Raw genomic sequence first — 14,787 nt, forward strand, 5'->3', positions numbered from 1 at the left:
TCTCTTAGAATCCCAGAACGAGAGGAATGTAGAGCTGGAACGGACCTCGAGAGGTCATCTTAGTCCAGCCCCCTGCCAGACTAAGTAAACTTAGACCAGCCCTGCCAAATGTTTGTCCAACCTGTTCTTAAAAACCTCCCCCTGATGGGGATTCCACAGCCTCCCTTGGAAGCCTGTTCTAGTTCTGAATCGTCCTGACAGAAAGATTTCTTGGTATATTTGTCATTTGTAAGATGCTCAGGGCAGGGACCTAGCTGAGCACAATGGGGCCCTGATCATGATTGGGTCATCTGGGTGCTGCAACAATACAAGTAAGTAATATTAATGATGCAGTGAGTTCAATAGGCAGCTAATGATTTCCCTTACAAGTGTTTTTAGTGCAGTTAAATGATTGCCTCTTGACTTTTCCTATTATATATCATGGCAAAGACTATGAAGACTCAAATCTCTGCGGATCTTCAGATGCTGTATTCAGGGCATCAGGGCAAACATGAAACGATCAGTTCACAGGCAGAATTGGCAGTAGATTGGGCAAGTCCAATGCCCAAGTGACAAAATAATTCCTATAAAACCGCCCAGTACAACCCGGCATCTGGAAAGCTATTAAATGTTGAGAAGATCTCCTTCTGTATGCCCCCACCCCAAGTTTTCCATTAACATTTAAGATGAAACAAATATGAAGAGAGTAAAACGAAACCCTTTGGGGACTGAAACCAAGCAAATTGACTCCTCCCAGTGGTCACTGTAACTGTAACTCTAACTCTGAAGTGCAAGTCCAGATCTCGGCTTGTGGCTGAGAATTCTCAGGTGCCTCACGCCCTGTTCACGTTCGAAGACTTGGCGGGGAGCGCGCCAGCTGGGAGCCAGGGGGATCCAGCAATCTGACAGTCATTACAGCTTTATTTTTCAAGTCTCTTAGCTAGATAGATTTCTTTTACTGAAGATTATTTCTTTTCTTCTTGCTAAAGGTCATTCAAGCTATTTAGTGACTTGGAGGCATATTTTTCTGTCATGAAGCCCCCCTGGAAAAATGGCAGACTGCGTTTTCTGGTGGCTGAACTGGCCATAGGGGAGGAAACCCCCTCCCGAGAACAGAGTTTCAGTAACTGAGGAGTCAGTTGTGGATTTCTGCAGAAGAGGGGAGTTTCTCTGGTGGTGCACAATTATTTCAGCTACTTTGGTAATTTCAAGAGTCTGTCACTTATTGTGGGTATTAGTACAGAACATAGCTCATTATCCATTGGGAGATAAGAGTAGGCCATGTTGGTTGTGCATTCCCTATGAGGCCAAATAATGCTGAGGGTTATTCCTGACCCTCAGGCTACTCCAGGAAGAACAGGGGGAAATAAAGAAACAAGCCAAACGGGGGCCTTCTGATCATGCACCATTGGACATTCAGGCCATGGTTCCATGGTAGTTCTCCTTGGTAAACTGAAAACAGTGACCCAAAGGAAGGGGGAGCATACACCTCTGCTGTCAGCGATTCTTGAATTGCAAATTTTCTGTGAGAAAATCTCTGCAAAATGGAGAGTTTCAGGAGCGAACTGTTAAGCTCCTGCTTTCAGGCTGGAGACCTACAACCCATTAATCATTAGCCAGAGTTTATAGCACCTCTTCCGTGAGCAGAATCTGAACCAAGAAGTAAAAATTCCTTCTGGGGACTGAAGCCCCTAATTATTAACTCTCCGTCCACCTAAAGTAAAATGGGGTAGATTCCTTTGCCACTATTCCAACTATGTTCCAGCCTCCCTTCCTAGGAGTAATCAGAGAGCATGCATACCAATCAGGCCTCTTTCCCTTGCCAAAGTAGTTCTCCTTTTGGGACATGAATGTCGTATCAGACAATTGAACTTTGATTGACAGCTCTGGCTGCAGTATCAGAGATCCAAGGCTGAATCCTGCAAATCCATACTTGTGTGTGTGGCCTCCAGAAGTGTCAGTGGGTCTAATGGCACAAGCAAGAGGTGCAGGATCTGCTAAACTAGCAGTATGCTGGCTTTAGTTCCAGTCTTCCAGTGTCTCTCAACTGGCTTTTTAACTAATGCCAATTAAGAAGGTTTCCAAAACAGTCGGCTCCTAGAAATCCTATGGCTGTCGCTGTGCATCATTGTATGAGACACTGTTCTTAGTTAGGAGGAGATAGGGCAAAAGAAGTGGTTCCACAGCCCCCCCCCCCCCGTGCAAATTGTTGTGTGCGCGGTGTTTCGCGGTGTGCGCAGGGTTTAGGATCTGTGTACGTGCGCACACGGGCACAGCTTAGCGGGAGCAGTGACTTGTAGGTCTTTGTGATAATTCTGTTTAGTTGGGGAGAATGCTACTTTTACCACTCAGTTGCGTCTCTAAGGGAATAGAAAGGATATGTGAGTGTGCTAATAATACAGCATTAGAAAATGAAGTATGTGGCTTGTTTTTCTTCAGACCGTGAACACGTGTAGCCCTCCCTTCTATTTTGTCCTGATGAAGGCAGGTTTCCATCTTCTCTTTCAAAAAGAAGGTGGCATCTCATGCCCTAGCAACCAGTATAGAAAAAGGCCTAGATCCCTCAGACTTTCATTAACCTAGGCAGACGTCTCCTCCTGTGGAATTGTCTTTAGGACTTCAGTTTGGACCTGTGCGTATTTAGGGTGGGATTTTCAAAGTGACATAGGAGTTCAAGGACTTGGGAGACCCAGAATCACTTAGACTGAGTGGAATTTTTCAAAAGCGTCTTTTAGCTGAGGTTCCTACATACCTGGGAGATGTAAATGTAGGAGAAAAGCACATCTTTCATGAATGAAAGAATTGCTTTCCTTCTTTGTTTTCCCTGTTTCTATGTCTAGCTTATATTTATTCTCAATACATTTCCCACTATCTTCTCCCCACCTGAGGTTATTTAAAAAGAACCAAAACCAGAACATTTGTGCTTTAGAGGCACATTGGGCTTTTCAGAATTTGTTTGGTACCAAATCATTCCCTGTGCTGAGCGAATCCTTTCTGAGAGTGAAGGGGATCTTGGTTTTGTGGTGTTAGAGACTGAGACAGTTGCAACACAGTATCCTCTCCAAGGGCAAAATGAATGTCCTGTCCACAAGGCGAAAAATATGGTTGTGAATTTCATAATTGTGCTGGGGATTTAGCCACAGCTAACTTCTGTGTAGGGCTTTGAACAATCTCACACTGTCTTTATTTTCCTCCAAGTAATAGAATTACCTGCTCTTCACATCACATAGTTTTTACCTAAAAAGAAAAGGAGTACTTGTGGCACCTTAGAGACTAACCAATTTATTTGAGCATGAGTTTTTACCTGTTTTTGTTGTTTGAAACATGTGCACAGCAGTCTTACACACACGGGGAAATGTGAGGTTCTTTAGTTACTAATTGATACAAGCTAGTCAATGAGTCATTGTTTGTCTGTTTAAAATTAACTTTCCTTTCCCCCCTCCCTCTCCTTTTCTCAGAAGAAACAAGGCTAGAATTTGGTAATATTTATGCACACAAGTATGTTGCCTATACGTTCTTCTGGACTCAGCATCCCTGCATGTTGGTTGAACAAATGCCATTGTGAGGGATCCCACAGAGAGTTCGTGAATTCAGTGCCTTAATAATCCATCCCTTATTAATTCCTAGAAGCCCCAGGCAGGAACCAGGACCCTATTGTGCTAGGCGCTGTGTAAATACAACTCAACGAAGGTCCCTGCCCAAATTGCTATCCCTGCCCAAATTTCTAACAATCTAAGTATAACGCAAGATGGCTAGGCTGACAGTTGGCAGGGGAGTATAAGGAAACCATATTGGTCAGCGTGACTGGCAGCATGGTGTCTGCACACCAGCTGCCTAACTGTCGTCTAATTTTTTGTAGGAGTCCTAGCAAAGGACAGTTTTGAGGAGGATTTGAAGGTGGATAATGAGTTCGCTTTGTGGATGTGTACGGGGAGTTCCTGCCAAGTGTGGAGCGTCCAGGGAGAAAGTGCAAAGGGGCTTGCTTGAAAATTTATCAAGTGGGTGATGGAAGCTGGCCTCACGGGCAAATTGGAGGCCAGAGTAATGAGAGATGATTGGTAGGGTGAGGGATAGGCTGTGAAGGGTGGCGAAAGTGCAGACATGGAGCTTATGTTTGATGTGATAGAGAGCCACTGGAGGGAGGCAAAGAGGGTGATGGGGTCAAACGATGGGCCAGGAGAAGGATCCTTGCATCAGCATTCTGAATGGCTGAGAGTGGGATAGGATGGCATTTGTCAAGGCCGGAGAAGAGGATGTGGCAGTGATGGAGATGCAAGATGAGAGCCTGGGTGGGTGTTAGCTGTGTGACTGGATAGGAAAGGCTGTGTCCAGAGATGTTGCGTGGAAAGAATCTGAAAGATGTAGCTACAGCGTGGATGGGAGGAGCTAGAGAAGAGAGGTTGGAGTTGAAGAGGAGGCCTGGGATACTGGCCTGAGCAAGAAGCTCAGTGTTGGTGTTACCCAGAGTGATTGAGAGAGGATAGTGGGTCGTGGAAAGTGGGTGTTTCAGCTGTGTTGCCCTGGAGCTGACTGGAGAGGCAGGTTGAGATTGTCGTTTGGACAGAAGACAACAGGTCTGGAGAGGAGATGACCCCCTGCTGCAGCACTTTCGCTGGTACTCATCTCATAACTTTAAGGCCAATGTTTAATCCCGTCATACTCTCCTCACAGCAACTGCTGCGCACAATTGCTCCTCAAATCAGAACGTAACTCGGCTCTGTGCTTTTTCTTCCCTTTCCACTAAACCGTCAACGAGCTGGGTCTTGCTTGACCCTTGTCGTTGTGAACTGCTGTTCAGCTCTTCTGTGCTCGCTAGGGTTTCAGCTGGAGGCAGATGTACCCAAACACTGGACCCACCAGAAACAGGAAGTGCCAGAAATCTCATGAGGGCCTTTCCTTAGGAGGTTTCTAGCCCAATTTTTGTTGCCCTGCGACCTTTCAATAATTAAGTGAACTTCTGGTTGCTTTTCTGAACTCCGCCTCCCTGTTCTTTGAGGTTTGCCCATTACAAGGGCTCTTGCTGTGATACTGGTATGATTTAAGCCTAAATTTCTTCGAACTGTGTGGAAGAGCTCTTCCCATGTCGGTAAGTGCTAACACATGTTTGAAAACAGGACAGAGAAACGGCTCTCTGCCTTGCCCTCCCTTCCCGACTTCATATTCAATAAATGTGTTAACACTATGTATTCATCACATTCTCAACACGTTTGGCAAAAGGTCATTAAACTACAGTTTGTTTTTTCCCTGGTGGAAATTACAAATGTGGTAAATGCAATAAAGGAAGTGAATGCATATTAGAAGTAATGAGGCACTTTTTTGGGGGGGTGGGAGGGGGGAAGGTTAGAATGTGGCATAGCTCTGGATTGTTTGCTTTAGAGATGAAACCAGAGTTGTGGAGCGTTTGTGTCTTTTCTCCAAATTCCTTTTATCTGTCTGGCTCAAACTCTGCATCGTTATTTCATATTGTAGAGCCAGCTGCAGGGTGGAGCCTGATCCCCAAATGCACCTTTGAGAACAGCACAAAGACAGTGTGTGGTTAAAAAATAAAAAAACCCTTAGCAGTAAAATAGAACATAAGGGTGACTTCCGTGGGAGCAGAGTTAGGCTAAGAGAGTGCATTTGAAAATTCATGCTTCATCTTAGAGAGTGAGAGAGAGAGAGAAACACACACACACACACACACACACAAAATGGGAGCACAGGTTGTCTGTATATATTAAAAAACATGTGGCAATGCTATTCTGTACACAGAAAGTATAATCACCCATAAAAGCCAGAAAATTAAGGGTTTAGAGATGACATTACATCCTTAATTCAAGGTACTTGGTACAGCACGTTAAAAATACACCCTAAGCACTGGGTGCCCAATTGTCTAAAGTGTTCATTAATTGTGCCTATAAAAATAGAGTGTATCCACTTTGCATGCTCAAGCCCTATGTTTTAATGTGCATTGGTTAATTATATGTCTTGCTTGTATTTCTTTACACAATTAACTTGAACATGCAAAGAAGGCCAGTTGAAAACATAAAACCCACCGTCCTTAGTATCTGGTGTATATAAAACTTAACATGTTCTTTGGAAATATAAAAATGCAGTGTGTTGGCTTTTTGTCCTTCTTTGGAGTAACACAAATTGAACAAAGCACACATCCAATGAATGAACTTGCCCACACCCTCCTCGCAAAATGTTTATCAGTCCCTTTGTGACGTTGGGCAAGACACTTCACTTTTGGTGCCTCAATTTCCCTTACATAAAATGGGGGTAAGACTTTCCTCAGGTGTGGTGAAACCTAATTCATTAATGGATTTTAAAGTGCTTTGAAATCCTTTACTGGAAAGTGTGGTTCAAACGCAAGAACTATGTGCCTAGCAGAGGTAGGCTCCTGTAACTTAAATAAAAGATGGTTTCTGTGACATTTATTCCTGACGCTTAGAACATTGGGGGCAAAACAATTGCATCTGTATTACACTCTTAAATTTCTAGGCTATAAATGGGGCTTTTTAGGAAGAAGAAAATCCTTTTTTGGGGAACTGGATCTGTCCCATTTAAACTCTCTTATTGGAAGTATGTCAATTCTTCTGTTTTTCTTCTACTGTTGTGTCATATGCCATTTGAGTGGGCCCTTCTGAGCACTATTTATCTTTCCTTTGGGTCAGTCCTGCAAATCCGTACCTGCTTGAGTTAGTCCCCATGAAGTCAGTGGGATTACTCGCATGAGGAAGTTGTGTAGAACTGGATGGCTTGTGTTTTTGGTGCTTGGATTCAGCAATTGGCTTTAACAGGCCTTCGAAAAGGAAAGGAATAGCTAAAAGGATGTTTAAAAGTTAGCAGTAGCTGAAACTGACAGTGATCAACCTCTTTTGCTTCTGGCAACAAGAAACACAGGGCCCTGCAGTCCCTCTCTGTGTCTGGACCCAGGATGCAAGGTGGTGAATGACCTCTTGCAAAGCTCGGAGAAAACCCTGCTATATGTCATCCCACCTTCTCCACTGCTCCCCAGCACCATATGCAAGATAGGAAGAGGGGAGCAGCGATGATCCTCTTTGTGCCTTTCTGGCTGAAGAGGCTATGGCTCTCAGGCTCGATTAACCTCACATTGGATTGCTGGATGTTTCTCTCTCCCAGAGGAGGAGCTCTGTAACTGCAAGACCAAAATCCCCACATGGGACCAGACAGATTTAAAGTGAATATTGGGGTGTGGCAGGGTGCTGAGTGAGAAGCACTTAATCAGCCTCTGCCACTCCAGCCCCAATCAAGGGGAATGGATTGGGGCTGGTTGGATAGCCCTATGTCTGCCTGTTAATGGGCAGCACCTGCCAGCCTCATTAGCCAGGGCTATAAAGGCTGGGAGGAGGCCAGAGGAAGGGGGGAAGAGAAAGGCCAGGCACAGAGGGAGGTGGAAGCTTTCTGGTCTGTTGCTGGCCAGGCCTGCACTTTGCAAAGTTGGCTGCCAAACCCGTACATAGGTGGAAAGTGGTGTTGGGAAAACAACTGTAGATAAAGAACACTGGTGTTGCATCAAGCTGAGGTGTTCCTGTCTGATGGGAGAGGGCAACAGAGACCGAAACCAGAGGGGCCCAGCCCAGCGTGCGCCTTGCTACATGAGGTGAAGTCATTGTTGCTTCCATGGACCCCAAAAGACAGCTCAATAAATAGAACTTATTCTACTGGAATATTCCTCCTTTGGACTGATGAGCGCAGGGAAGAGAAAGCTTGTCTCCTGTATTGAGGATCTGCTCAATGGCCTTTAGTTCACCAGATTCTGCATCCTGGTCATCCAGTTTTAGCCAATGCCACTTTCTTTGTCTTGGCAGAAGTCTTCTCTATGTCTTAATGCCCAGAGGAAGATGGAAGTAATATTTATATATAATCTACCTTGTTCTGGACGTCCCTATTTAATGGATAATCCTGTTTCTCACCCTGGAGGCACATCACAATGAAAATCCCATCCCATTGTAACTGATCTGTGAATCTTTGCAGGAAGAAGGTGTATCCATACTTACCTGAAAACTTCCTTTCTTTCAGTAATGATAGCCACACATATGGCCCACCCTGGAGACAAATGGGTCATCCAAAAATAGATGTGGAAATTGATGACATCAAAGGAGTTGAGTTTGTTGCTGTGCTTAAGTGGAATTTACCATGCTCTGCAGTGGAAGATACTGTTTTCTCCATGTCTGTGTCGTCTCTCCCTCCCCCCCTCCCCCCCCAAAGTAGATTTGAATTATCCGGGCTGTGAAAATTCTCATTTGGAGGGAGATGGGGGCATTTCCTTCTGCTGGGTCTGGTTCTGCCCTCAAGGTGTAAGTGGGCTGCCATACCCATTGTAATGGATCTGTAGACCTTATTCATTGAAGAAAGACATTTTCAAGTAAATGGATACATTTTACTGTTCTTCCTTACAGTGTATAAAGGCAGATTTGAAAGGCTGGTTTAAAAACATAATTTATTTTTTACTTCAGAAATGTCAAGTCTGGTCTTCCCTGCTGCTTCAGGATGTCTCAGAGAACTTTCCCCAAATGTTAGTCACTGAAATTTAAATAGATGCTAACAAAAACAAACAGAAGCTGGAGTTCTAAACAATCTGTAAATCCAATCTCTTTCTAAACTTTTAGTCTATTGACTTTTGAGATGTCACCATTTCTCTAGTTATCCAGGGTTGATATGTCTGAGTTTTCTTTACTTAAAAGCAAAAGCATTTATTTATGTATGTATGTATATATAGACCGCCTTTTTGGGCCCTTGCCCATCACAAACAAATCCCTCCAGCACAGCTGCGGTATGTCAGACAATGGTTCTAGTAGCTCTGTATCAGTGCGTGATTGGCAGTGATGCTGCAGTTGCATCAAACCAAATACCCTTTCGCTTCACTATGCCATCTTATCTTCTTCAATTTTTAAAGCAGCATTTAGGAGGCAACAGCTAGGTTGATTTGTTAAGTAAATGGTGCAACTAGAAGAATTTAGCCTGAAATAGATCTATAGGTGAGTGTTTTAAAGGCCTGGAAAGCACCACTTTGATTGATTGATGGTGTGCATTGCAGTTAAGCTCTATTGACAGTGCAGTCACATGCTTTCCCATAGGTTACATCAGTCAGTAAATCCGGGGACGTCGTGCATAGTGAACACATGTGTCGTGATCAGGACTGCTGTTCATTCATATTTTAGTTGGTTTGCAATAGTGGCCGCTCATGACCTTTTTGACAGGCGAGGCACAAATTGCAAAATAGTTATTTCCACCCCTGCCCAATGTATAATTAAAAAGCTGTCACCTTCTTGATAATGAAGCCGCAGCAGGGGGACTTGGGAACTAGAGAACCCACTGCCAGTGTTGCTGCCCAGGCCAGCACGGGAGTAGAGCATGAACTGGGCCCGGGCCTCCTCAGTGGCTACTGACGCACACTCAAGGGCACCGCCAAGCGAGGGAGGGGGCTGGGAAGGCACAGGGCACGGGCCCCATTCCTACCCCCTGCAGCTTGGGCTTAACTCCTGCAATCCTGCCGTGGCCTCACTGAGCCGTGGTTCCCTCAGCAACACCTTCAGAGACTCTTGTGCGTGGTCAATTGCCATGGTAACAAGGCAGCTTCTTGAGGCGCTATTCGCTATGCCAGGATTTGAGCCTCACGCAGCGCTACATTCTGCAAACTTTCTGGCGCTGTGTTTCGCTACCGGAGAGAGTGAGCTGTGACATTTAAATCAAATTACCACGTGTCCTGAGCTCTGTAGACATTTATCAGTTAAATCAAAGAGAACATGCACAGTGTCTTTTGTAGCTTTTGGGAATTCGGGGTTGGAATGGACCTCGCTTGCCCGGGCTAACGAGCCACCGCGGTTTGTAGTGAGATTGCGTCTAAAGAACTGTTTCAAAGTAATGTCTTGTCTCCATTAGGGCTGTAGCCACTGATACAGCTGCACTGGTGCTAAGCCCTAGTGTAGATGCGTTGCACTGATGTAACTTCTTTTCACAAGAGCAGCTCACCTCTGTTCCGAGCTGCACACGTGCAAATCACAGTTCACACTAGTGCAGTGGTAACTCCCTTCACTGAAAACAGAGTTAAATCCAGTCATCTGTCAAAGCATTGCACGTACCTGAGAGCACAAGGAGATGGCAAACTAGCTCCTGGATTGCAGAGACAGGATGTGGGCTTATTCCTTAAAAAGACTGTCAGAGTAATGTAAGCGTTTGCAATGTAAAATTCTGCTCTTCCTCTCCCCTTGAAGCAGTTAGCTTGGGTAGAAAATGGGACATTGCCTCTTCACTTTTAAAATTCCCACCAATATTGCACTTTTTTTTTTTTTTTGCCAGTTTATAGGTGGAGAGGGATAAACTCTTATTTAATTTACAGGGGGGGAAAAAAGAGAGAGAGCCCGAGATCTCACTGAATAGCAGACTTTCTGAGAGAGCAGCAAAGAATGATTTGTTCTCCATGAAAAATGTTTGCATTTGACAGCGTTTCACAGGAAGTCTGTCAATGTGATAATTTAATGAGTACGGATTGCTTGCACCACAGCTGTAAAACATGCGTTTACAATGCTGTAAAATGAGAAAGTAATCCTTTGTATTTAGGTTTTGTTTGAGAACAAGTCAATTTCTAACCCAAACGAAAGGTGGTAATTTATTTTCCCGAGCAAACAGTCAAGATTGAAGAGTGGAACCTGCCATTTCTTTTCTCAAGGTTGCAAGGTTAACTCTAGGTTATGTTGTAGTTTGTTAATCAGTGAATAGCTTGTTTCTACAAGAGGCAGGATTAATATCTAACTAGTCCAGTGTCATCAAAGCTGCTCGTATGAGCCCCAATGCCTTTAAACCAGCTTATGCTGCCCAAATTTCTAATGTGCAACCAGCACTCTAAATATATTTGTAACCAGATACTACGGCATGCCTGGGATTTATTATTTTTGGCTGCAGAGCCCTTTGTTTTGCAGGACTAGCCACTTAATCAGGGATTCACATATCTTAATATATGACATGTGTTGCTTTGATCTTTTTTCTTGTTAATGCCTTTTAATTGTGAGGGAGTCCATTAACTTTACATGGGCAACTTAGCATCCCAAGTATCTGTTGAAATTTCAATAGGTCCCGCAAGGCCATTTTTTTCCAGAGCTGTCATCTTGTTTTGAGGTCACTGAGTGTATCCCAAGATGATGATCGTGAGGACTTTTTAGGGAGGTGAAATGACATGGCCACGGTCTTCTGCTACCTATAGACTATGGTACCTGTGTTATCTGCTAGAGACTCAGGCAGTCATTGAGCAATGGAACTGGTTGGTATTTGGAAATTTACTACTTTTAGTGTTGGGATGCTCTCATTTCCCTTCTTCGCCTTTCTCTTGGCCAAGGGAAGGTTACTATTTGGAAGGTTGCAAATATGCAGACGTTTGCTGCTAACTGTGATTACGTTTCTCATACTAATGGATATAGCTGGAAACAAAATCTCCCAGATTCTCCCCCAAGTGGAAATCAATGCATGTTTCTAGGGAGCTGAACTGCCACATGCCCTGACAAAACAAGACTTGAAAAAATTCTAAAGAAACCCGGTATCAATTTGGAGTGTGAGGAATAAAATGAGTTTGAGCAGGAGAATAAATAGGCCAAGTTGGTATGAATTCATCACTTAAGATTTTTTTTTTCTGGTTCGGAACAATCCTCTACATGCTCATTTGATTGACAGTTGGAAACATTTAATGGTTTTTAACAAAAGTGTCATTTCAGAATCAAATCCTTTCTGAAGTATTTCTTGATAAATGTTAGCTCTGTGCCCAGTTCAAGCGCATTTGAATATACAACCTATCTGATGGTTTTAAAGGCTCTGAAAAAAATCTGAAGGAAAGGAGGAAGTAAGCTTTCAGAATGATTAAGTGAATTAGAAATTAATATACACCACCAAGCTAATCTCTATAGTATAAACTCAACTGAAAAATCTTCCTAGACAGGAAATGCCAGTCATGGGAACTAAAGTAGAGAGTCCTGCTGATATTGGACAGAGGACATGTCGGGTTTTTGAAATCAATCTCCTCTTCACTGGATCATTTCTCTTGTACTCCTAAGAGGCTACATTATATACAGCTATGTCAACCACCAAGCCCCATGACTTTGCTAATAAGGAACTCAAAGAATGTTTCAGTTTTCCCAGAAAATGTTCTCTGTGTGTTAGTCTTTGTTTGTACTGGAGCACTTTGAAGACTAAAATTTGAACTTCAGCATACTTGATACATTTTAACAGCGTTTAAATTCAAACCGGGCCAAAGATTTTTTTTTTTTTTCTCCTTCTAACAACTTCTGGCTCTAAACATGACTCCTTTGGGGATTAAAATGCAGAGGCGTGTTTTATTAAAAATTATTTATTGAATGTGAGTCACCCAAAAGCATAGGTCAGTATTACAAATATCCAGTGGCGTGTGTTAAAGAATAAGGTTCCATTTGCTTTTTACATGTAGTATTAAGGGAAACTGGTTGAACCACACCCAAGAGTTCCAAAGGTATCTAAGGCCTTGTCCACGCTGCAGCTTTCTGGCTCGGGTGTGAAGAAACACCCCTCTGAGCACTTCAAGTTTCAGCGCTGTAAAGTGGCAGTGTAGACAGTGCACCAGGGCTGGTAGCTATCGAGCTGTCGAGGTGTGTGTTTTGTTTTGTTTTATAGCACTTGGAGAGCTCTCTCCCAGCAGTCACGAGCGACTACACAGCCAGGTTAAAGTGCTGCCGTGGCTAGTGAAGACGTGCCCTTTGATATGGTTTGAGTTTAGGGCAAAAGTCAGTGCAGCGAGAGTCCATCTTGAAGTTAGGATTCAAACTCATGTCCCATATTTAGCTATTTTTAGTAGAGATTTGAGGTTTTCTTCGTCAACTTTGCAAACTCCTTTGCCCATTTGCTTGGGGCGAGTAAAATTATTTTTGGCAGGTGAGTAAAATATCACCGAGTCTTCATTTTATTCAGTCCTCATAGTAAGGAGAGGAAAAGTAGATTTTGGACCCCTATCAAATTATCATAGACTCCATGTAAAATGCAATATTGTCCCATAATGGCCAAAAACAAATAGATTTTCACCCCTCACTCCCCCCAACATATCCTGTTCAGACTTGGGAGGCAAACAACGATGTAACTCTTTGATCAGACCTAATAAATGCCATATTTTCCTTTTCTTAGAACTGTCTCGCCACTTATGCAGGAACAGATTTGCTTTTGGTTGGTCGCAGTAGCTGTATGTTGTAATTAGTCCATATGCCATATATGCAAATTTTATAGCGTGGAATATTTTTATGTAACTCTTCATCTTAAGTGAAATGGAGGCATCTCCATGCATTCTGAGGTTCGTGTCACTAAGTGTGAGGGGCACCCCTCCACTCAATCCAAGTTAGAATTGGGAAAGAGAACACACGCTGTAAGGCTTACAGCAAATTCTACGTTCTCAGATACCATGGTGCGGAGTTTGGTATATAAAAAAAAGAGGAGAATTGAAGCTCTCCGAAGGTTAAATAATGGGTTCAGCAGTACAGGCATCCTGGTATGTCTCACATGCTAAGCCATATCGGGCCTGAACAGGACTTGAATGAGAGGCCCATACGGAACACCTAGGAAGTGATTATGGTGATTCAGTGGATGATGCACTCTCTTTTGAGTCAGTAGATCTATATGCTGCCTAGAGACGCTGAATTGCGGGAGAGGCTGGCTTTTGGATGAGATGAAACAAAAGGTCCTATCCATTTGCTGTGGTTAAAAATCCCCTGGCACTCTTTGTAAGCGTAGAGGGTGTGGCCTTTAACTCTTATGCCAATTCCAACTTGTGTAAATGCATTATTTTTTGCATTACGGTAGCATGTAAAAGCCACAATCAAAATCTGGGCCTTAAAGAGCTTACAACCTCAGAATCAGCAGGTAATGAAAGAGCCCCAAATGAATTTAGTTTAAGAAAACCTTACTTAAAGAATCTCATTATTTTTGCAGCCTGACTTGTGATTTATTTATTTTTTAAAAATTTGGGGTTAGCAATGCTGAAATGTAAGAACCAGTTATTATGGACATCCATTTTATGTGTGTGTGTGTACACGCTTCATGATGATCCATGTTTCAAAACAACTTTTTAAAGGAAACTGCAGTCTTTTTCCAGTTTGCTGGCTTTTTCTCTTGCTATTCAGTTATGCATAGAAAGGGATTTCAGTCATCCATGTCTTGGGATCTGTCCTTTTCATTTATCAGATATGAACAAAAAATAAGAGTACCTCTAAAGGAGAACTTCCAGCACTTAAGTGATGTTCCAGTGAGAGCTCTTAGCTTTCAATTTAATTTTTGTTACTGTCATTGTTGAATTATTGAAGGAAATATTTTGAAAAGCTTGTATAACTGTGAAAACGATTAACCTGAAATTGTTTACTATGTTTTCATTTATCTTTTTTCCAGAATTCTTCAAAGAATTGCTTGAAAATGCAGAGAAATCCTTGAATGACATGTTTTTGCGGACATATGGTCGTTTATACATGCAAAACTCTGAACTTTTTAAGGATCTCTTCATAGAGCTGAAGCGCTACTACGTGGGTGGAAATGTAAACCTGGAAGAGATGCTCAATGACTTCTGGGCGCGTCTCCTGGAACGTATGTTTCGATTAGTGAACCCACAGTACCATTTCACCGACGAATACCTCGAATGCGTGAGCAAGTACACAGAGCAGTTGAAGCCATTTGGAGACGTACCGCGGAAACTAAAACTACAAGTGACGCGAGCGTTTGTGGCTGCCCGCACTTTTGCCCAAGGCCTGGCAGTGGCAAGAGATGTCGTTACCAAAGTGACTGCGGTAAGCCAAGTTTGATACTTAC

At 43.2% G+C, this 14,787-nt stretch overlaps 1 protein-coding gene across 1 annotated transcript in view; it reads left to right on the forward strand.

Moving 5' to 3' along the window:
- The window catches only part of GPC4 (glypican 4), a 171,830-nt gene that overhangs the window by 60,824 nt on the left and 96,219 nt on the right, over positions 1-14,787 (forward strand). The window contains exon 3 of the mRNA XM_077825571.1: positions 14,374-14,765. Within this exon, the coding sequence (XP_077681697.1) occupies positions 14,374-14,765 (392 nt within the window). The remainder of the gene's footprint in view (positions 1-14,373; positions 14,766-14,787) is intronic.

The sequence above is a fragment of the Eretmochelys imbricata genome, chromosome 9 (assembly GCF_965152235.1).
Source record: "Eretmochelys imbricata isolate rEreImb1 chromosome 9, rEreImb1.hap1, whole genome shotgun sequence".
NCBI lineage: Eukaryota > Metazoa > Chordata > Testudines > Cheloniidae > Eretmochelys > Eretmochelys imbricata.